This window comes from Antechinus flavipes, chromosome 2, assembly GCF_016432865.1.
Source record: "Antechinus flavipes isolate AdamAnt ecotype Samford, QLD, Australia chromosome 2, AdamAnt_v2, whole genome shotgun sequence".
Lineage (NCBI taxonomy): Eukaryota > Metazoa > Chordata > Mammalia > Dasyuromorphia > Dasyuridae > Antechinus > Antechinus flavipes.
Window position 1 is genome coordinate 619,705,036 of NC_067399.1, and position 22,473 is coordinate 619,727,508.

The 22,473-nt window shown below is 36.4% G+C and overlaps 1 protein-coding gene across 4 annotated transcripts in view; it reads left to right on the forward strand.

The window, feature by feature from the left end:
* The first annotated feature begins 5,826 nt into the window (after window positions 1-5,826).
* Window positions 5,827-22,473, forward strand: part of PTPN20 (protein tyrosine phosphatase non-receptor type 20) — a 159,612-nt gene continuing 142,965 nt past the window's right edge. For 2 of the 4 annotated variants that reach the window (XM_051981907.1, XM_051981906.1), the window contains exons 1-2: window positions 5,827-5,905; window positions 10,949-11,159. In XM_051981907.1, the coding sequence (XP_051837867.1) occupies window positions 5,827-5,905; window positions 10,949-11,159 (290 nt within the window). Of the gene's footprint in view, window positions 5,906-10,948; window positions 11,160-17,987; window positions 18,313-22,473 lie in introns of those variants that run through there. The other 2 variants (XM_051981908.1, XM_051981909.1) reach the window with 1 other exon arrangement.

Genomic DNA, 22,473 nt, shown 5'->3' on the forward strand with positions numbered 1-22,473 from the left:
AATAATGTGACCACTTTAGGGGATTTCATTATTCACACTAATTTGGAACTAGCTCTACTGTTCTTAGCAATATATTATGTGAACAGAATAAGTAGCCAGTATAACTTATCTTTTTTACATGGGATATGTGCAAAAACTCACTGCTGTTTGATACCACTAAGACTGATGTCATTGTGTCTAAAGACCTAGGGTCAGCTCAGTCATTGATTAGCTGTCCAGTGTTGTATAAGTCACTTAACCTCATTGGGCCTCAGTTTCCTTATCTATAAAGTGGGAATATTCTTCCTTGTTCTATCTATGTCACAGACAAAGGGCCATAAGAAACAATGCATAGGTTGCCTTTTGTAACACTTATGTGTATGGATATAAATGCTTTGAATAGCTCCTGTAGCAACCCTACTTTCTATGGAGTAGAAGAAGACATCATCCCCAGAACCAAGAGAACATGCTAATAAGAAGAAATGTGAATAAGAATTAATGAACAAGTGAATCCTGATAGAGCCATAGGAAGTGCCTAAAAAGTTGCTGTGCCATTTTTATGGGGTGAATTTCCTTTATTTAAATATAAATGGCTGCAAAGCAAATTTAATTGTACTGATGTTCAATTTCATTAATAACAAATCATAAAAATTAATAAAAAGACAAAGGCTTGCTCATGATATCAGATTGAACAGGGAAGGTCTGGAAAGATAGTATAGTCTTACTTCTATGGGGAATACTAGACCTGGGGAGAAGTTTATCTCAAGTCCCAAAGCCAATTGGTATGGGATTGTGTCCTCATTGGTGGAGATAAATGCCCCAGGCTTTGCTCTCATCAACTTTGCTTTGCCCTTTTAAACAAGTATCAAACATTCATCATCTCCAATAAGAGTCCCATATTGATGGGGTTTGAGACAGATTGCAAAAGAATGAGTCCAATTAATTTTAAATCAATTGGATTCAAAATTTATTAGAGATCTATTTCATGTAAGGCACTGCTATAGGTGCTGAAGATACAAAGATTCTTGACCTTCAGAAGCTTAATTCATGAAAGATTTAAAGATTTTGTGAGGGACTGCGGCAAACAAAGAATATGAAGATGCCCTTTGAATACAACAGCTGAGGGTTAAGGTAAAAGAAAATTAGAGAAGTTATTCAAATAATGTTATTCAGTCATTGTTATATCCAATTCTTCATGATCCCATTTGAGTTTTTCTTTGACAAAGTTAATGGAATGGTTTGTCATTTCCTTCTGCAGCTTGTTTTACAGATGAGGAAACGGAGACAAACAGGGTCAAGTGACTTTCCCAGTTTCACACAGCTAAGTCTTTCTGAAACCAGGCCCAGTACTCTTTATTCAATTAGTTCCTAGTTGCCTTCAAATTCAGTGATTCCCAGAAAATTTCTAAAAAGTGCTGTAATAAATGATTGCTTTATTATTTCTGATTTTTGGCATTTTCTTTTTTGCCATCTCTAACCATGCTCTCCTGTATTGTTGGTAAAGACCATCTTTTTAAACAAAGTAATCCCAGGAAACCTCTCTCTTGGGCCCTTCTGCTGCTTTTCTAGGCCTTTCAGCTCTTACCAGATAATGAGTCTTCACAGAAAAATCTCCCTGCTGCATTTCTTAGAAAGAGCTGTTGTTTTTCAAATGCTGGTCTTTGTTTTACAGGGTTGAACTTACTCACTATCTTCTCCATAAGGAATCTTGGAAAGTTTTGAAAAAAATATTGTATAAAGGAGTTTGAGATTCTTTACTTTTCTATATTGGTAGCAAAACTCTTGGATCCTTTAACATTCTGTTCCTTTCCATGAACACAATGCAGTGTGGTGAAAGTGTTAGATGTGGAAACAGGAAGACCTGGGTTCAAATCTTGCATTTGACAATTGCTAGCTAGATAACCAGAAGGAAGTCACTTACCTGTTCTGTCCCTCTGTTTCTTCATTTGTAAAAAATGGATAATAAAATCTATAGCATAGATCCATATAGTTTATGAAGTTCAAATGATACAATATGTAAGTATATATTGCAAACTTTTAAATGCTATGTAAACGCCAGTTAAAACTCTTAAATCAATTAACTAAGATATATTCATAAAATTATTTCCATGGGAAAAGTATAATTCCTAGCAAAGGTGAAACAGTATGCCTCCATATCAGGAGATAAAATATATACATATATGGATATAAACAAGAAAAGGTAAAGAACTGGGTCTGTAATTTCATTGGTCTACGGCCCAGTTTCTTCAGCTGTAGTTTGTTGAATATAGAAGTTACAAAATGATTTGTTATCAGTAAATGTTTGCTTTGTATGCCTATTTTTATGTATCTATTTACTTGGGTTCATATAAAAATTTCTTGGGTGAAAAGGAGTTATGAGTGAAAAAAATTTAAGAAAGCCTGGACTAGGAACAGTGGAGATGCTGTCCACTAAAGTAGGTTGGCAATACACTTCTACTTATAGAAGCAGAGCCACTAATTTATATATAAGGAGCCCCATGGGCTGCATATTGATTCAGAAAGTTATATATTAACATTACCTATGTTCTACTATTAAGGTCAGCTGGATGGCACAGTGCCTACAGGCTGGGTCGAAAATCAGGAGGACCTGAGTTAAAATCTGATATCAAACACTTATTAAATGTATAAACCTGGGCAAGTCACTTAACTCTGTTTGCCTCAGTTTCTCATCTATAAAATGAACTGGAGAAGGAAATGACAAATCATTTTAGTATCTTTGACAGGACTGAAATAACTGAATAACAACAATAAATGTTTTATTGTATTTTAATTTATTTGTTAAATATTTCCTAATATATTTTAATGTGATTCAGGCCCATTGGACAATGGATTTGGACTTGGGGGTTGTCCTAACTCTAGGCTCACCTAGCTGGATGCTGGAAGAATATTTGTCACAATTATAGTTTTTCTTCATGAATGCAGAGTAAGAAGTTGATGATAAAATGTTGGGGAGTATATAAATTTCTTTTTTTTTTTTAAAGCCATGAAAGGAATGACTATGATGAATTTCACAAGGATGACCTACCCGAGTTTCCCTCTCCCACTCCTGTGGATGAAGAATATCTTACTATAAGTACTACCTCTGCAACTCCACTCTGTCATGGAGGATGGTTGGAAGCACCTTCTAGGACCACTCTTCATCCATCATTTTGTACATCTAGAACTCAATCAGTATTTTTGCCTATTGAGGAATCTGGCAATAGTGAGAGTGAATGGGAAGACCTAGAAGAGGTGGTTGAGACCGAGAATGACATATCCAAGGTGGGTAGCAATTCCTCATGGTGGGATAGCTTTTCAGAACTCAAATCACACCCAGAGGTTCTTCAAAGCCATCTCTGTTGCTTTTTACTAACAGTTGATAGTGCCTGTGATCTCATTAGCTCTCTTGGGTCATCCATATGCAGAATGACACTCTCCTTAGCCTGATTATATTCACTCTTAAGGCTAGTTTGATTTTCCATAGAAATTAGACCTACTTGAGGTCAGTTGCCTTCTTCTACAATCTTTCTCCTTTCATGTACTGATCTCTGCCTTGCCTTTTCCTGTTCTGTGTTGATAATTGACTGGATAGAACATCTTGAGGAAATATATTATACCAAGGGAAGACAGCTTAGGGCTTTTCTGCTGAACTCTTCTGTTGGAGTAAATTTAAATCAAACTAGAAACTTAGTTTAGGAATAGTATATAGTTTCATCAAACTAAGGAAAACATTCATCATATTTATAGTGTGAGGCTCTGCTAAGAAAATATAAGGATGAGAATCTGGGAGTACTGGGTGAGGGAGAGCTGCATATTTACAGGTCAGACCAAGAATACAGAAAATAAAAGTCCTGGATTCAACAAGAGGCATGTGGTCACTTGTTAAGAGCCTCCAAACTGCTTTATGAAGTAAGAAAAAATTGCTGAATTACTGAGAAATTTAAAATATATGTAGGCTTTAGAAGACTATGTGCTAAAATGCTGAACACTTCAAACTGACTAAAACGTACTAGTTTTCATTCTGATGTCGTTCAAACTCCACTATCCTTTATTTGCACTAAATATTTCTAGTCCTCAACTGGGAAGCTCTACTCGCTACAAATAATTAAGCTAGTCTCCAAGGATTATGGCAGGCAGACACATATGGAGGGTAAAGATTTGTAATTCAAATCACTCTCTGCATAAAAGACCTAGCTCTTATCTGAAATATGAAGCAACAAGTTAATGGAGTACATGAAACAGAGGCTTTGAATGTGCTAGGCTGCCATTGATTGGAAAATCAGGTCTCTTTGACATAGTCTGAAATGATTAATTATGGATTCGAAACCATGAAGCAAACTGGAGAACTGCTTATGGAGAGAAGTCATTCTTAATGAAGTGACTGTTAGAAGCCCGAAGGAGAAAACAGACCCAATGTGATAATGGGATACTAGAGGCCCCGGGGATTAATAATATGAATAAAATGCATGTGTGATTGGAATTGAAACTTCAAGTAAACACACATACATAGATTGGAAAGGCAACATGCTGTACTCAATAGAATACAGTTCTTGGAGTCAGGAAGACCTAGATTAAAGTCTAACCTTTAATAGATCAAACTGCATGAACTTGGGCAAACAACTTAACTTTTTAATGCCCTTTTTAACTCTTAAGACTTCAAGTTATAGATAAGGTTTCCCTTTGTGTTGGATAGAAGGTGTTTCCATATCACCAATCCCCTGCACTGATGAAGTCATTGATCCCAGACCAGTTAGGTATAGATATCAAGTACATTCACATGTCTGTGCTTGTCTGCACAATATTAGAGCTGTCATGCTTTTTAATGGAATAATCTTTTTCAAAGAGATTATTACAGTGAAATTTTATTAATGCATGCAATCATATTCCTTTCCCTCTTTCTATCTATGTTCTTAAGGCATAAAGGGACTGGCCTGTTCTTAAAAGTGTATAAAAATATCCTAAGTACCTTTACGTGTCTCTTGTATGTGCATGTGTGCATGCATGTGTATGTGTGTGTGTGTGAGAGAGAGGTCGCCTTCTGTGAGAGGGGAAACGAGAAGTTCTACATGGTGGAATGATCTGCATGTGCATTATATTAACTCAGGAATAGTATAGAGGGGAGAAGTCTGGACTATATCAATTATTCATCCAGCCCTTACAATACACGTCGTTCTTTGCAGTAACCTATTTTCTATATATTATTCATTTGGCTAAATTCATTTGTCAGGTTCTTGGGACGTGACATAATTTAAGAGAAAAAGAGGCACACGTGTGTACTGCAAAGATTTCTTCCTGTTTTCCACCATGTGAGGGCAACTAAAGGAGGAAATAGCTTCATGGGGGGGGGGGCAATAAAGAATGGCATTTAGGACCACAGTTGCCTGAAGGCTGACATATGTTGAATGGAAGTTTGGGAGAATGTTCTAGTATAGAATATAGAAGGGGAGAAAGCAGTTGTGGAAAGAATATATTCTAAGTTTATTCATGTGAGATTAGAGTGAGGGATTCAAAGCAGGGCAAGTATGAGCACAGAGCTTGAACAAGATCAGGGAGTGAGAGGAGATGTCGCAAAATGTCCTTTGGGATTTATTTGAGGAAGTGAATTAGAACCATTGAACCTTCGTAGGTGAGGATGAGAGGGGTCAAGAACTAGGTCTGTTTCAAAGACCAAGGCCCATTACTGAGTTTTATGGAACCTGAAAACAGGATATTTTCAGTGCATGGAATGGGTCATTCTTTCAAAAATGCTTGTTGTTTTAGGGGAACGAAGAAAATGGGATCTCCTATGGTAACACTGAAGTACTCCTGCCTGATGCTTCTTCTGACCTGAACACGGTGACTGACCCCATGGAAGACCTCTCAGTTTTTCTCAGACCAGAGGATGTGCCTGAAATAGCCCTTGTGAAAGATAGTGATGGGCAGCTTGGTAGGTGAACTCAAATGGAGAACATAGGACAGCTTGCAAAGCACTTACTTCTTCTGCATTGTGCCTTTTCTAAATATCAAGAGAGGAAACATGGGATAGCAGGAAACATTCTAGACTGGGAGTTAGGTAAAACAAGGTGTGAATCCTGACTCTGATACTTAATAATTCTGTGACTGTGGGCAGTTATCCTCTCTGAGTTTCATTTTCATTACCTTTGAAGTGGAGATAATAAATTAATAGTGACTGACTGAGTTGTGGTGAGATTCAAATGAGTTAATTTGTTTAAGTGCTTTGTAAACCTTAAAACATTCAATGAATATTATTTCCTCCTCTTCCTCCTCTTTTTCATCATCTTCCTCTTCTTCTTCCTTCTCCCCCTCCTCCTCCTCCTCTCCTTCTCCTCTTCTTCTTCTTCCTCCTCCTTCTTTTTCTTCTCCTCTTCCTCTTTCTCCTTCTTCTTTTTCTCTCTTCTTCTTCCTCCTTCTCCTCTTCTTTCTTCTCCTTATGTTCCTCCTTCTCCTCCTTCTTCTTTCTTTTTCTCTTTCAATAGGGATTGTAATCCTAAATGGACAACTTTGACAAGTGCAACTCATTGAATTCATTTGGCTGTTCAACTTTAAAAGCCAATAAGGACATGAGATAACTTATTATTCCTTAGGCCAAATATGTGAAGGTGAACTCAGTGATGGTACTGCTCAGCTAAATTTCTCCTTGGTGAAGAAATAGGATAGAAACAATTTAGTTAGAGGACCTGGTTTCAAATCTTGGCTCCAGCAGTTATTTTTCACATAACCTCAGGCAATTCACTTAATTTCTCTGGGCCTCAGTTTTCTCATCTGTAAAATGAATACTAGATGACTTCTGAGGTTCTTTCCAAATATAAACCCATAAATCCATGGCCTCGTGATCGGAAGATAATGGGGAAAGAATTAGTTCTTGGCATCTGTTTGGTGATATAACTAAGTGGTGCAGTCAGGAAGATAGGAACTCAAATTCTGCCTCAGATCTCATTCACCTGGCTAAGTGATACAGTGCATTGGGTACTGAGCCTGGAGTAAGTAAGTTCTGAATCTAGCCTCAGAAACTTACTAGCTGTGTGAGCTTGGGCAAGTTATTCAATGTCTGGTTTCTCAGTAAGATGAGAATGATTACAATATCTGCCTCTCAGGACTGCTGAAAGGATTAAATGATATATTTAAAGCTCTTACCACTGTTCCTGATACATAGGTATGGGACACAGGTGTTATATAAATCCTTATTTTCCACCTGCTCTTCCTGAACAACACAAAGTGCACAAATATAGGTGGTAAAAAACAAAATGAAAAATAAAAAAACTCAGTAAACATCACTAGATAATTTAATTTCTGATTTTCTGAATCATTTATATTAGAGATGGGAAAAAATCCTATAGGTTGTTTGACAGCCTCTCCATATTAATATTTTGTTAATAGCAATAATTATGATTACAGCAACTCACATATAATTAATATCACTTCATGGTTTTCACAAGTCTTTTATTATAACTCCAGGTTAATAGATTTGCTGATTATTAAGAGACAAATAGAGGGGCAGCTAGGTGGTCCAGGGAATAGAGTATTAGCCCTAGAGTCAATAATACCTGAGTTCAAATTTGGCTTCAGACATTTAGTAGCTGTGTGACCCTGCGCAAGTCACTTAAGCCTGATTTCCTCAAAGAAAAAAGAGGTTAACAGAGCAAGTAATGGCATTTTTTTTGTAATATAGATGGGTAAACTGAGGCTTGGCGAGATCACTTAAGAGACTTGCACAGTTAGCAAGTGACACATCCAGGAATTAAAGTTGAAATGTTTTAATAAAAGTCCAGAGATATTTATTTATTCATTGCCAGTCTCCCACTCCTAAAAAAGGCACCCCTCCCCTTTTTTAGAAAACAAACTATGAAAAAAAAAAGTCATATATATTTTGAGACTTGGACACTTTGTAGATTAGTTTTGCTTAATTGGTTGTTTTTTTGTTTTTTTGTTTTTCATAAGAGACAATTCAGTAGAGAGAAGCATCTTGGGAAATAATTGTGATGTAAGCAGAACATGATAAAAGACATCCATTTTTTAAATGAGGAGGAGTAATCAGTATAAAATTGTGGGTTCTGGTTTCACATATTCTCAGAACTAGGATTTGCTTCTTTGGTACACCATTTCCAGGGCTTGAAGGTTAGGGCAGTTAATGAATAAGGCAATGAAGTACATCTATCACTGTTATCATAACTTTGGAGCTGCCAAGAGGCTGAGAATTTGAGCTGTTTGTTTTCATTCGGGAAGAGAAATGAGTGGATGTAAATTCAAGATGAATGCTTTCCCTTCCCACCCTCCCTTCTTTGTATGCCCAAGGATCTCTTGGGTGTGATTTTCCCATAATTTCTCCACTATAACTCAGACTGGGCAGATGAATTTATCTCTAGCCAGGCTCAGCACCACTCCTTCAGTCTCCCTTCTGGATCAGGGCTTAAAAGTAAGCCCAGGCTTTTCCCCCAAGCTTTCTTTTAGGCTGTGACATTCAGTACTTCCAGGTTTCTTGCTAACATTTGTACTTGCCAGGAAAATGCCTCCTCCTTTTGTCTTCCAAACAGATCAGCTTGGCACAGGCTTTTTCTCAGTCTCTTCAAAATTATAAGTGACGCTTCTTAACTCTTCCTTCTCTCTACCCATTGTTGAATAAAAACATTTCCTTTTCCATGTTAAACAACTCATGGGCAGGGAATTTGTCTTGTATTATTCTATTAATTCCTGTCTCTTAACACCATTAATATGCTGAAAGTCTGTCCCTTAATGCTCAGTAGAATACTTTGCACATGGCTCTCTTTAAACAAATAGTGGATAATTTTCACTGAAGGAGAAAGTTCTAACAGATAATCAACTTAGGACCTTGGACAAGTCACTCAATCCCATCTAGGCCTTAATTTCTTCCTTTGTAAAATTTAGGAGTTGGAAAAATGGCCCCAAAGAACATATGCTTCTCTCCTCTCAGGAGTAAAGGGGAAAACTAGTAAGTAGTAGTACAAGTTGTTGGAAGCAATCACTATTTTGGCTTTTATTGTAAGCAAGATATTAAATCAATAATCGAGGGTTCAAAACTGGAGTGGGGTATGAAGGAAATATCTTTGGAGATGAATGTGATGTTAAATAAATGACATCAATAAAGCTTCTAAGATGAAACCTAAGGTTCTGTCCAGTTCTGACATGAACAATAATTGGTATTTTTGAAGCACTCTGAAATTTGCACAGTACTTGGAATTGTATTATCTTGCTGAGTTTCACAATAACCCAGTGGTTTAGGTACTTTAGGCAGCTAGGTAGTACATAGACTTGTAAGTGGCACAGGGGGCAAAAACCTGGGTCTGGAGTCAGAAAGATTTGAGTTCAAACATGGCCTCAGATATTGTAGCTGTATGAGCCTGGGCAAATCATTTAACTTCTGTTTGCCTCACTTTTTTCAACTGCAAAATGGGATAACAGTAACATCTACCTGTTGTGAGGTTGAAATGGGATATTTATAAAGTGTTTAGCACAGTGCCTAGCATATAGTAGGTATTTAATAAATGCTTATTTCCTAGCTATAGGTATTATACTCTACCTTTGTGCCACTGCATGCTTCCCTTTCCATGATTTCTCACTCTTGGTTTCTACCTATCAGTTTTAAGAGTCAGTCCAAATGTTATATGTACCATGAAACTTTCCTTGATCCTTTCAATTAGGATGAATTAATGAATTGATTAATTAATCAATTAATTAAAGAATAAATATTTATTAAGAGCCTACTATGTACTTAATTGCATGCTGTTTTCATTTGCAGACTATAAAAACATTTTATCATGTTCTAGTCTGTATTATAGTTATAAATTTTGTATATTCCACCCCCCACTAGATTATAAACTTCCTGAGGGTAAGAGCTTTATCTTATCTTTGTAGCTTTCAGAACCAAGGACAGTGTGCTGCACCTGTTTGTTGTATTGAATTGAACATGGGTAATCCTATGACGTGAATCTCCTTCACTATGGCATCACACAATCAGAGAACATTAGAGCAGGGGCAGACCCTTGTCATTTTCTAGTCTTTCTACACATAAAGAACCTGAGACTCAGATAGATTAGTATTTTGGAGAAGCATGGAGATTTATATGCAAGTGTAAAGAAAAAAGAAAGGAAAAGTTAAATGTAAAGTGAATGGACAGGTTTCAAAATTGTTTATGAGACAGTAGGGGGAGAACAAGGAAATGTGAAGGGAATTATGTCTTAGAAGAAGTTCTCTGTCATTTGTTTGAATATGAGCCTGGAAAACTGAATCCAGCTATGACATAGGAAAGCAACTCAATTTCTTATATATAGGGCATTCTCCCTAGCGGAGAAAGCAGTCTCCAAAACAACTTTCACAACCAGATCTGTTTATTTTCAACAACTTTTCATTTGCTGTTTGTACTCTTCTTCCTCCTTCTGTCCCTTAAGCCTCTTTTTGGCAGATTCTCTTGGCCATCTCTCAACAGCTTTTCATAAGACTTTTTGTGTGAATGAGGCCCTTCTTGGACATTACTATTTCCTTTGACTGTTTTGAGGATAAATGAAAAATCAAAGGCCCTATTTGTGTTTAGTATATTTGAGAGTATTATTCTTCTCCCTATCATTTTATTTTGCTATGGCATTGGGTCACTGTATCCTTAAAGTTAATTGTGAAGAGGGATCTGGTGTTCTTGGAACTGGGGATATCATGAGTAGTGAGTGGGTGACTATAGAGAGAAATATCTAGACACTGAGAAAGAAGCAAATTTTGTTCCTCTGAGCAAAGGAAAGACTCTCTACCCGTATGCTCAACTTTTACCAAAGATGGCTGACAGTGCATTAAAGTGTCTCCAAGGTTGCTATTCTGTGCTGCTTTGTTCTTTATTTGGTTTCTTCCTGTATGAAGAGTCCTTTTGCACTTTTAATCCTCTCCAACATACCTATTTCTGTGCCATTCAAGCATAGTGTGGCTCTGCAAATTTGAATTTCACTTCTTTCCCATTTCATTAATGCAGGGTTGAAGTTAACAGGAAAATCTGAAGGTGATGTACAGGGCATTTATGTTCTGGAAATTGTGCCAGGTTCACCAGCTAGCACAGAAGGGAGCCTTCAGCCAAAGGATCAAATTCTTTCTATCTGTGGAGTGTGGATGGAGGGCATCAGTGTGGATAAAGCTTTGCAAGTGTGTGAGGCAGCTGATCACATGGTCTACATTCGAGCAATGAGGTAAGCTCACTTCTCCCTTTTGTTTGAACAAAATATTCATTAAATATCTGGATTTTTCTGGAATTGGGCTTGATGCAATTTATTTTTATAAAGCATGAGAAGTCTCTCACAATGTGAGAGGGAGGGAGAAAATAGAAATATCTTCCAGATTGACTTTAAAGCCTCCCTCCTTCATAACTGACTCACATGTGGCAGTATTTGCTGTGAAGAATGCCATCTAAAAATAAATTGTGTTGTAAATCATAGGAATACAAAATGGCAGATACTGTAGAAAGAAAAATGTCATTGAAAAGTTTCTTGCTATCTGGAGGCTAGTACATTCTATCTCAACAGGGAAGTGACCTGGATTAGATATAGGTTCTCAAACTTGGGTCTATCTATCTTAGAGGATAAATGGATGTTCCTCTGGTGACCTATGTGATAACTTAGCATTTTTCAAGGGAAAGAGGGAACAAACACTGCTGGAATGCTGGGTAATTTGATTAAGTAACCACATATCCTGAGAACTTTTTTAGTTTTTTTGGTGGAGGTTGTTTAACTCAACCTCGAAAAACAATCAAGAGGGATGTCAAATGATCATTTCAATAAAACTATGTGTATGGTAAAGAAAGGACAAGAGTTTTAGAGGACGGTTAATAAGCTTGTAAAGCTTGGTTATCTAATTTGTTATTGTTGTTATTCAGTTGTTCAGTAGCATCTGACTCTTTTTGATACCATGGACCATGATATGCCAGACCTTTCTATCTTCTACTATTTCTGGAAGTCTGTCCAAGTTCATATTCATTGTTCCTATGATGCTATCCATTTTATCCTCTGCCAACCCCTTTTCCTTTTGCCTTCAGTATTTCCCAATATCAGGTGGTTTTTTTTCCCATTGAGTTACATCTTCAATTAAGTGGTTAAGATATTTAAGCTTCAGTTTCAATATTTGACTTTCCAGTGAATAGTCTGAATTAATTCCTCTAAGTATTGACTAATTTGATCATCTTGCTGTCCAGAGGACTCTTAAAAATCATCTTGAGCACCACAATTTGAAAGCATTAATTCTGTAATGCTCAGTTTCTTTTATAGTCAAACTATCATAGACATACTTTGATGCTGAAACAAAAAAAAATATAGCTTTGACTATACAGATCTGATGAGCAAGGTGATATCTCTGCTGTTTAGTACGCTGTCCATATTTGCCATAACTTTCCTTCCAAGAAGCAAGCATCTTTTAATTTCATGACTTCAGTCATCAGTTGCAGTGACCTTGGAGCCCAAGAATATAAAATTTGACACTGTTTCCAATTCTTATCCCGCTGTTTGCCAGGAGTGATGGGACAAATTGCCAAGATCTTAATTTTTTTTTTAAATGTTAAGCTTCAAGACAGTGTTTACACTGTTCTCTTTCACACTTATCAAGAGGCTTCTTAATTCCTCTTGCCATCAGAGTGGTATCATTTACAAATCTGAGATTGTTGATATTTCTTTTGACAACTTAATTCCACTTTTTGATTTATCCAGTTTGGCATTTTATCTGGTATATTCTGCATAAAAATTAAATAAAGTGATGGAAATATATAGCTTTGTTATGTTCCTTTTCCAATTTTAAACCATTCAATTGTTCCATGTTTGGCTCTAACTGTTGCTTCTTGGTTCACTTCTTGGTTTCTCAATAGATGAGTAAGGTGATTTGGTAATCTCCCATCTCTTTGAGGACTTGTCATATTTTGTTGTGATCCACACAACCAAAGCTTTTAATGTAGTCAATGAAGCAGAAATAGATGCGTTCTTTATGATGCAGCAAATGTTGGAAACTTGGTCTCTTATTTCCTTTGTCTTTTGAGAACCAACCTGTTCTCTTGGTAACTCATGGTTTGCATGTTGTCAAAATCTAGCTTGCAGAATCTTACACATAAGCTAGCTGGCCTGTGACATGAAAGCAATCTGAAAATTCTGTAGCATTGCCCTCTTTTAAGATTGGAACATAAACTGATCTTCTCCAATTTATTAGCCATGGTTAAGTTTTCTAAATTTGCTGGCATATTGAGTGTAACTTTTTAAAAAGATCATCTTTTAGGATTTTAAATATCTTAGTTGGAATTCCATTATATCCACTAGACTAATTTTTTTTCATAATAATAACTTTTTATTGACAGAACCCATGTCTGGGTAATTACATTATCTCTTGCACTCACTTCTGTTCCAACTTTTCCTCTCCCTCCCTCTCCCCCCTCCCCCAGATGGCAAGCAGTCCTATATATGTTAAATATGTCACAGTATATCCTAGATATAATATCTGTGTGCAGAACCGAACAGTTCTCTTGTTGCACAGGAAGAATTGGATTCAGAAGGTAGAAGCAACCCAGAAAGAAAAACAAAAATGCAGTTAACATTCATTTCCCAGTGTTCTTTCTTTGGGTGTAGCTGCTTCTGTCCATCATTGATAAATTGAAACAGAATTAGATCTTCTCTTTGTCAAAGAAATCCACTTATGTCAGAATACATCTTCATACAGTATCGTTATTGAAATATATAATGATCTCCTGGTTCTGCTCATTTCATTTAGCATCAGTTCATGTAAGTCTCTCCAAGCCTCTCTGTATTCATCCTGCTGACACTAGACTTATTGTTAAGCAATGCTTTTAAGACCTGCTCAATTTTCTTCTCCATGATGTCTGGCTCTAGATTAGTAACCACACCATTATTGATTATTGATTATTGATAATGTTAAACTTTCTCATATAGTTCTTTTGTGTATTCTTGCCACCTCTTCTTAATCTCATCTATTTCTATTTATGTTAATTCCCCGCCATTTTTGTCTTTTATCATGCCCTTTTTTTGTATAAAATGTTTTCTTGATATGTCTAATTTTCTTAAAGAGATCTCTTATTTTTCTTATTCTATTATTTTTTCTATTTCTTTGCATTGCTAAAAAAAAATCCTCATTGAAGAAAAAAAATTATATCTCCTTGAATTCTGCATTCATTTGGTTTATCTTACATTTTCTCCTTCCTCTTTTGCTTTCCTTTCCTTAACTATTTGCAAAGTTTCTTTGGACTTTCTTTGTTCTTGTTCTTGTTCTTTGGGCATTTTTTTCCCTTGCTACAATATTGTTAACCTCTGTCTTCAGGCACACTCTTGACCAGATCTAATCCCTTAAATCTATTCATCACTTTTAGTTCGTAAGGGATATTATGTAGATCATACCCTTATGGTCTGATAGTTTCCCCTACTTTCTTCAATTTGTGTGAATTTCGCAACAAGAGAAATCTGAACCATATTCAACTCTAAGTTCAAGAAGCAAACACTTTTGCAGTGGATTTTTTTTTTTCAAAACATATGCATAGATAATTCTGCAACATCAACCCTTGCAAAACCTTGTATTTCAATTTTTTCTCCCCTTCTCTCAACCCTCTCCCCTAGATGGCAAGTAGTCCAATATGTTAAATATGGTAGAAATATATGTTAAATGCAATAGATGCACACATATTTAATGTACAATTATCTTGCAGTAAAAAAAAAATCAAATCAAACCAGAAAAGAAAATGATGAAAAAAATAAAATGCAAGTGACAACAACAGAAAGAGTGAGAATGCTATGTTGTGAACCATTCTCAGTTCCTGCAAATCTCTCTCTGAGTATAGATGGTTCTTTTGATCATAAGGCCATTGGAACAGGCCTGAATCATCTTATTGTTGAAGAGAACCACATCTATCTGAACTGATTATCGTATAGTCTTGCTGCTGCCATGTACAATGATCTCCTGATTCTGCTCATTTCACTTAGCATCAGTTCATACAAGTCTCTCCAGGCCTGTCTGAAAACAAGTGGATCACTTTTTATCAGAACACTCAACTATAATCTGCCCCATCGTAGGTAATCTGCACAGTATAGCTCATAGTTTCAATGAGCTACACAAACACATTCATTATAATAAAGCATTGATCCATGGTGGGGATGCTTATCTAATGCTTTCCCCAATTTCCGTTTGCAATTTTTAATTATGGGAAGGTTCAGAATTATCTTCAAATAATAGCAAAGAAATAAAAAGGAATAAAGGATACATGATCCCATAGCACAAGTTTTATTACAATCCACAACAACAAAAAAAGCATTTATTTAGTAGAGAGCTACAAATAGTAGACAAGGTCAAATGTAGCTGTCTTGGCTGCCAGACCAGTGTGGGAGCAAACATAGAATTCCTGGAAGGATATGTGTGTGTGTGTGTGTGTGTGTGTGTGTGTGTGTGTGTGTGTGTGAGAGAGAGAGAGAGAGAGAGAGAGAGAGAGAGAGAGAGAGAGAGATTTAAAAGCAGGTATCAGTCAGCAGGAGTGCAAGGGTTAACTCATGATTTTATCTCTTTGATTTCTGCTGCCATTCCACCTTAATCTTCTGTCTTCTGTTATATTTATTTGACTCTTGGCTTGACTAACAATTTGGCTGTGTTGATGTAACAAGTTCTGATTGCTCAGAGGATCTTTTCATTGTTACTAATCTGGAGAATATTTCTGGCTATCTTGAGTAAACCATTGCCTAGCTCCTGAGCCTTTGGACTAGACTGGCTATGACAAGTTTCCCTTCTTTGATGTAATAGGCAAATTTCTGACACTCTGGAAGTCATCTTGTTGGGTCAGGAAATAACCTTATCTGACATATTGAGATACATCTAATTTCTTTAACTTTTCCCACTCTTTTTACCCAAGAAATTTTCACATAATCCTAGGTATATAAGTATATAAAATAGATATACAAATAAAACATTTACTGATAACAAATCATAATTTTTCATCCCCCCACATTGAGTTATGTGGCTCCATATGGATCATGACCCACAGTGTAAGAAGCTTTGTTCTTGGTGAGTATGGTTCAGTGAAAAAGGATTCTGGATTTAGAACCAGGAGATCTGCATTCAAATTGAATGAATCACTTTCCAGTGCTCAGTGTTCTTGTCTGTAAAATGAGTCAATGGGCCTAGGTGACCACATCTCTTCCACCTCTAGTTCAATAACCTGATTATACTATAATCTGTGACTCTTCTGCTTGGCTCAGAGGGTTGACTATTCAGTGAAAATGAGGGAATGGAATACATCCCTTATTTAGTAATTCTGACCATCATCCTGGCTGGAACTTAGGAGAAAAATGGCTAATGTTCATACAATGCTTGAAAGTTACAGAAACCTTTGCATACATCATGACAGTCTGAGAGAGAGAGGTACAACATTCAGTAACCTCTTCTTTTCTTATTACAGCCACAATTACAGGGAAATCCTGGAGAGGAAACTCTTTTTACCAATGCCATTTAGTACTTTTTCTTCACCTTAGTCTAGTCTTAGTGAGATGCCTGCGATTGAGGGGGTGAGTGATGGCTTGGGTATCACCCAATCAGTATTTGTCAGAGTTGGGTTTGAATCTAGGACTTCAGAGACCTACTCTCAATGCACGGTATCTGCTGCTTCTCCTATTACAAAGTACAAACTTCCAAACTCTAAGCCGTGAAAGTTGATTGAGCACCCACCCTGCCATGATATAAGTCCATTTTAGGCTTGAAAGACTGCAGAAAAAAGATTATATGAGATATCTGCCAGATTGAGCCTCTTTTTAGTTTTAACAGCTATTAACTGGTAACTGATAATGGTTATTGATATTTATCTGTCACTCTAAAAGCGTAAAGAAAAAAAAATAAAAGTGTAAAGAAAAAAAAGAGTAAAAGCAAAGGCTTAGTGGAGGATTCAGGTTAAAACCCTTTACACATATCATTTCACTTTAGCTTAATGATAATCTTATGGAGGGTAGGCATTATAGATATTGATATTTTAATGTTTTGGCCATTCTATGATTTCATTGTTTTTCTCCATGAGGAATTCATTTTGCCAAATCCCCTGGAAAATTCCTGCAATTTATCATCTTACAAGGTTGCCTAGTGATTTGAGGGGTGAGGGAAATTACCTAGGGCCACAAGCCAGGTTTTAACAAAAGGCAGGATTTGCAACTAAATTACACTTCAGAAATGACCTGTGCACGATGACATGCTGACTCCTCCCTACATTACAGATGAGAAAATTGAGACTCAGAGAAGTCTAGAGCCTTGTCCTTTGTCACAGAGCTAGGAGACGTCACAGGCAGGATTGCTGGTACCCAGGTCTTCCTATGTTGAGGTGAGAATGACTTGCTACTAAGAAGAGGCCTGCTCCTGATAAACTCAGGGCATACAGATCCCACTCCAGTCCTCAGGTCAGTGGGAAGGCACAGTCCAGATTTTCTCTCCTCCATTCCCCAAACAGAGACATTGAAGTCCTGTGGCTGAGTGAAAAGGACTATTTTTACTCAGGGGAACTAAAGCTGTACAAAATCAAAGGACTCAGGTTTCAGAGGTTCTCCATCAAAACAACTCACTGTTAAAATTGTTCTTTTCTGGCACTCCTATTGAGTGACGTACCCTCGCTGAAACCTTCCATGCCAGCCTGTCCAATCACCGGTTGGATCTCTGACCCACTTCAAGTCTGTTCTTTTTGGATACGAATCCCCATTTCCCAGTAAAAACAGTAATCAGCCTGAACCTATCATGGATCTAACTCCTCTGCTTTAACTGCAAAGCATATATCTGCCCAAGAATGGATGGTATGTTATTATTGGGTTAGGGAAGTAAGACTCACAACTATTGAATAACTAACAAATGATTGAGTGCAGGATGTGGTGGGTTAGACTGTGTAGCATTTAGGCTCCTCTGTGCTTTGGGGATAAAAGTGACTAATTCACCTAGAGGTGATGGGTCAGGAGGTGGGGGGCCAGGCTTGACAGGAAGTAACAGCCCTGAGAGTAAAAGCAAAGGCTTAGTGGAGGATGTGGGGTAGAGGAGCTAAGCACTGTGGGTGGACCAAGCCCTCCTGTCAACTCTGGCAGAAGAGTGGGGGTCATTCAGTCGGAGAGCATTGGAACTTCATTAGTCTGGACCACTAGACATGGCTCTGCTGAGAGACGTAGGACTAGAGCTGTAGGATACTGGGAAAGGACTTTAACCAATAGAGGGACATAATACAGACCATCTTTTCCAGATTGAACCTTAGCCAAAGGGAGGCAGGGCAATGGACTTCTCTGTAACAGCTACACCAGCCAGCCGCAGAGGGGTACGTTGCAGATCCTTGGATGAACTGAGTCTTTACCGAGAATTGTAAGTGATATTAGGGAATGCCCTGTGGGGACTTTGGAATGCTATTGTTTTCCTGCTTGAAATAGTAACTTTCAAATATAGTTATTTAAGAATGTTCCACAAAACTTACCAGTTAGCATATTGTATTTCATATCCTTGAAAGATTGTGTGCATGTAAATGACCAGAGTATCACAGTGGAAATAATGGCAATCCATTAGATTATCTCCACTAGAATATCCACTTTCTCTGATTGTCATCCCAGGTTCTCCATCCATCCCGTGATAAAATGATATTGTCCTTATTCTGAATTACCTCCGTTCCCCTTTTGCCTTTCAGAATTTTCTTATAATACTTTTCTTGAGCTATTCACCTCTATCTAAAAAGAACCTACAGACATGAAGGAAACTCTAGAACATAGCAGCCTAATCAGAGAAAGTAGGTATTTTGGGGGGAAGAAAGGGGATTTTGTGAGTCCTCTCACAAGGGAGAGGGAGGAGGGGGAAAACATTTTAAAGTACCTATTATTTGCCAAACACTGTGCTAAACAATTTACAAATATTACCTCATTTGTTCCTCACAAAAATCTCAGAGGTAGGTGCTATTGTTATTCCCATTTTATGGTTGAGGAAATTGAGGCAGGCAGAGGTTAAATAACTCACCCAGCATCACATAGCTAGTAAGTACTGGAGAATAGATTTGAATTTAAGTTTTCCTAACTTCAGGCTCAATGCTCTATCCATTATGGTACCTAGCTGAGTAGAATTTATTCAGGAAATGGAAGCAATAAGCCTTATACTATTTACTTGACAGAGTCGTTATTGAGTATACCTCTTTTTATTTTGAACCTGCCCCTTGATTTCCCTGGAATAGGAGATTCCTAACGAGAGGATTCCTTGCAAAGATACAGATGAGCCCTGCTCCCTAACTTAAAAGTTTTAGAGAATTTCCTAGGGACATTGAAGAGTTAACTGGCCTACAAAGGCCAATTCACTTAGCCATAGGTGTCATGCTTGAATCTAGGTTTTCCTGAATCTAGGGCCAGCTTCCTATCCATTATTCCATATTGCCTCTTTGCCTTAAGTGGGAGAATTTAGGGAACATTTGCTATCTTATTCACTAAAGAGTTCTACTTTGATAGTTCATCATGGCATGAGTTAATTCTATATTCTCAGAAATTTTCAAGAAAACATCCAGGTCTGGCAAGTTTTAAGATAGAAGAGCTTTGTATATGGTTCATGACAACAAAATATGTCATCTGTCTGAGGACTAGGCTCACTAGGTGCATAGATGCTTATCACCAGGAATCTGGCCCTTGAAACAAATCATAATAAAAGAGACCTCTCAGTCTCATGTGGCTCCCTTCTTCTGCAGTGACAGTGGCAAGAAAAGATGCTACAAATAGTCGCAAGATCTTTTGGAACGTGTACTTGAATCCAACTGTGAGACCTTTGTCCAGTGATAAAGATGACATACTTTTGGAGGCACCCAACTGTATCCATATTGATATATGACAGAAATAAAATTAGAATGCATAATAAAATTGAAGCAAAATGATAGATATAACTTATAGGTTTTCCTCACAGAGGGGAAAAAGGACTTTGGTGAGCTAGTTTCATCATACAAGCAAGAACTATTATGTTTAGGGATGTGTGCAAACAAACAGAGCACCATGAGTCTAATTATGACCTAAATGCTAACATATCTGCACTAAATAAAATAGAGAAATTCTATGGAGATTTTGATAAGATCCTCTAACCAAATCAACAAATGCATTGATACTTGGTGATCTTCATATGAAGATAGGAAAAAGAAAAGAGAGAGAAGAATACTGTAAAAATATGATTCAAAATTAAGAATTAAAAAAAAAAAAGACGTAGATTATTCAGAAGCCTCATGCATTTATACCATAAATGCTTTCTTTAAAAAGACCACATGAAAGAATAACTTAGAACATCTATATAAAAAAAGAAATTGACTCTTTTAGCAAAGGAAAAAATATAATCATTCCAGAATCCACAATCTTCATGGAGTCAAGTTATCAACTTATTAGAACAAATGTCAAAATCAAAAACTTTTTAAAAAAAGGCATGGAGTAGAGGAAGAGATATTACTTACATAATTACAATAGCTTTAACCAAATTTATTCAAATAGGTTACTTCTGAAAAAAAAATAAGGCTAAAGATGTGGGCTCTGGTTATTAGTGTTTCTAAGAGAAGTTAATATTTATATATTCATCATAATGAGGAGGACAAAAGAGCTTAGAAAACAGTTGATTCTCTTTGACAAACAAAATATTCCTCCAGCCAAGGGCAGCACAGGCATAGAGAGTGAGCTTTTTTGTAAAACCCTGTGGAGGAAGAACTAAACACCTAAAAATAGTGTAGAGAAAAAAGAACCAAAAAAAAGTCTGGTCTGAGAACCATTAAACCAGACAATCTAGAGAACATTAATAGATTAAACTAGAAGGTGAAGGACAAGTAGACATATCATGGAACAGATTGATTAATCTGAACTATGATAGCACTTTCAGGAGTATTTGAAATACTAGTGACTTTAGTGGCTCATTATAAGTGAAAAAAAAAGAAATTATTGATGTGATTGATAGAGTATTGGATATAGAATCAGAAAGACCATGAATAAAAGTTTTCATTTAATACTTGCTAACTTTGAAATTATAGGTAATGGTTTCACTTAAATTTTCTGAGCTTCAACTTCCTCACTTATGAAATGAGGTATGTAATAAATTAAACAATCATCCAGAATTTATTCAGTGCTAGATATATATTAGGAATGGAGAGGTAAAAACCAGAAGGGAAATAATCTCTGTCCTCAAGTGCATACATTCTGAATTGGGTAGGGAAAGAGAACAATGTGTGAATACAGATTACTAAAAACAAAATACAATCAAAATAGATACAATATAATTTTTGAGGGGTAATTAATAACAATTGGAGGAATTAAAAATTATTTTATGAAACTCATGGTGTTGAGGTTAGGTTCAAATGAGATAAAGTTTGCAAAACTTAAAGCATTATATACACATCAGCTATTGTTAAGAGCAAATGAGACTTGGAAACTTTAAAGTAGGATTACATGTTGGCTATTATTTATTACAGTTATTGGACTTGAGCACTGTAGAATTAGCTGTATGCTCCACCAGGAAATGGAGATGACACAAAAGATAGAGTAGGAAAGAGCTTCTGGATTTCCACTAGAGGTGACACTTTAAAATGCATTTTGGGATTGATTTTTAAACCTTTTATATCTTTATCAACTTAAATATCAACAAATTTGAACATTGCTATGTACAAAACAATAGAAGGAGAGATAGCATATGAAACTATGAATCTCTAATAATACAAACTTGCTGTTTGTAAAATAATATATATTAAATTGAATAAGGATAGTTCCAGTGCCGCTTTCCTTGTCTGTAACCCTTTTTTGATTCTCCTTCTGTTCCTTTTTTGTCCTTTAAAAATCATTCATTTACGTCTCTGTTGTTCATTTCTCATTTTAAAAAAATGTTCTTTTTTTCCTTATTATTGCTCCTTTTCCTATTTATTATAAATTATGTTCTTATCTGTGATGAGTCAGTTATATAACTGACCCCAGATAACCAATTTAGGGATAAATCCTCTTATCAATAATGTTTTTTTTCCTGTCTACTAAAATGTAGATGATTTTATTCTTTGTGGTGTTCAGTACTTTCCATATCCAGTACATACAAATGCTCACTCCCCTAATTAATATCATTTTATTTTTGCAATTACACGTAAAATAGTTTTTAACATTCATTTTTGTAAGACTTTGAGTGCCAATTTTTTTCATCCTTCCTTCTTTCTCTCCTCTCTCCCAAGACAGCAAGCAATCTGATGTGTTATATATGTATAATAATTTTAAACATATTTACATATTAGTCATGTTGTGAAAGAAAAATCAGAACAAAAAGGGAAAAAACACAAAGGTGAAAGGGTCACACAGCTAGTAAGTGCATAAGGTTGGAGTTGAATTCAGGAAGATGAATCCTCCAGATCAAGCATGCTATCACTGAGTCACTTACCTACCCATTAAAAAAAATTAGTTCACAGAAAGATAAAAATGTATTAAAGGCACCAGTAATGTTGTTGAAAGCAACGCACAAGAAAGCTGTCTGGGACTTTCTCTATATGATTGTCCTAGA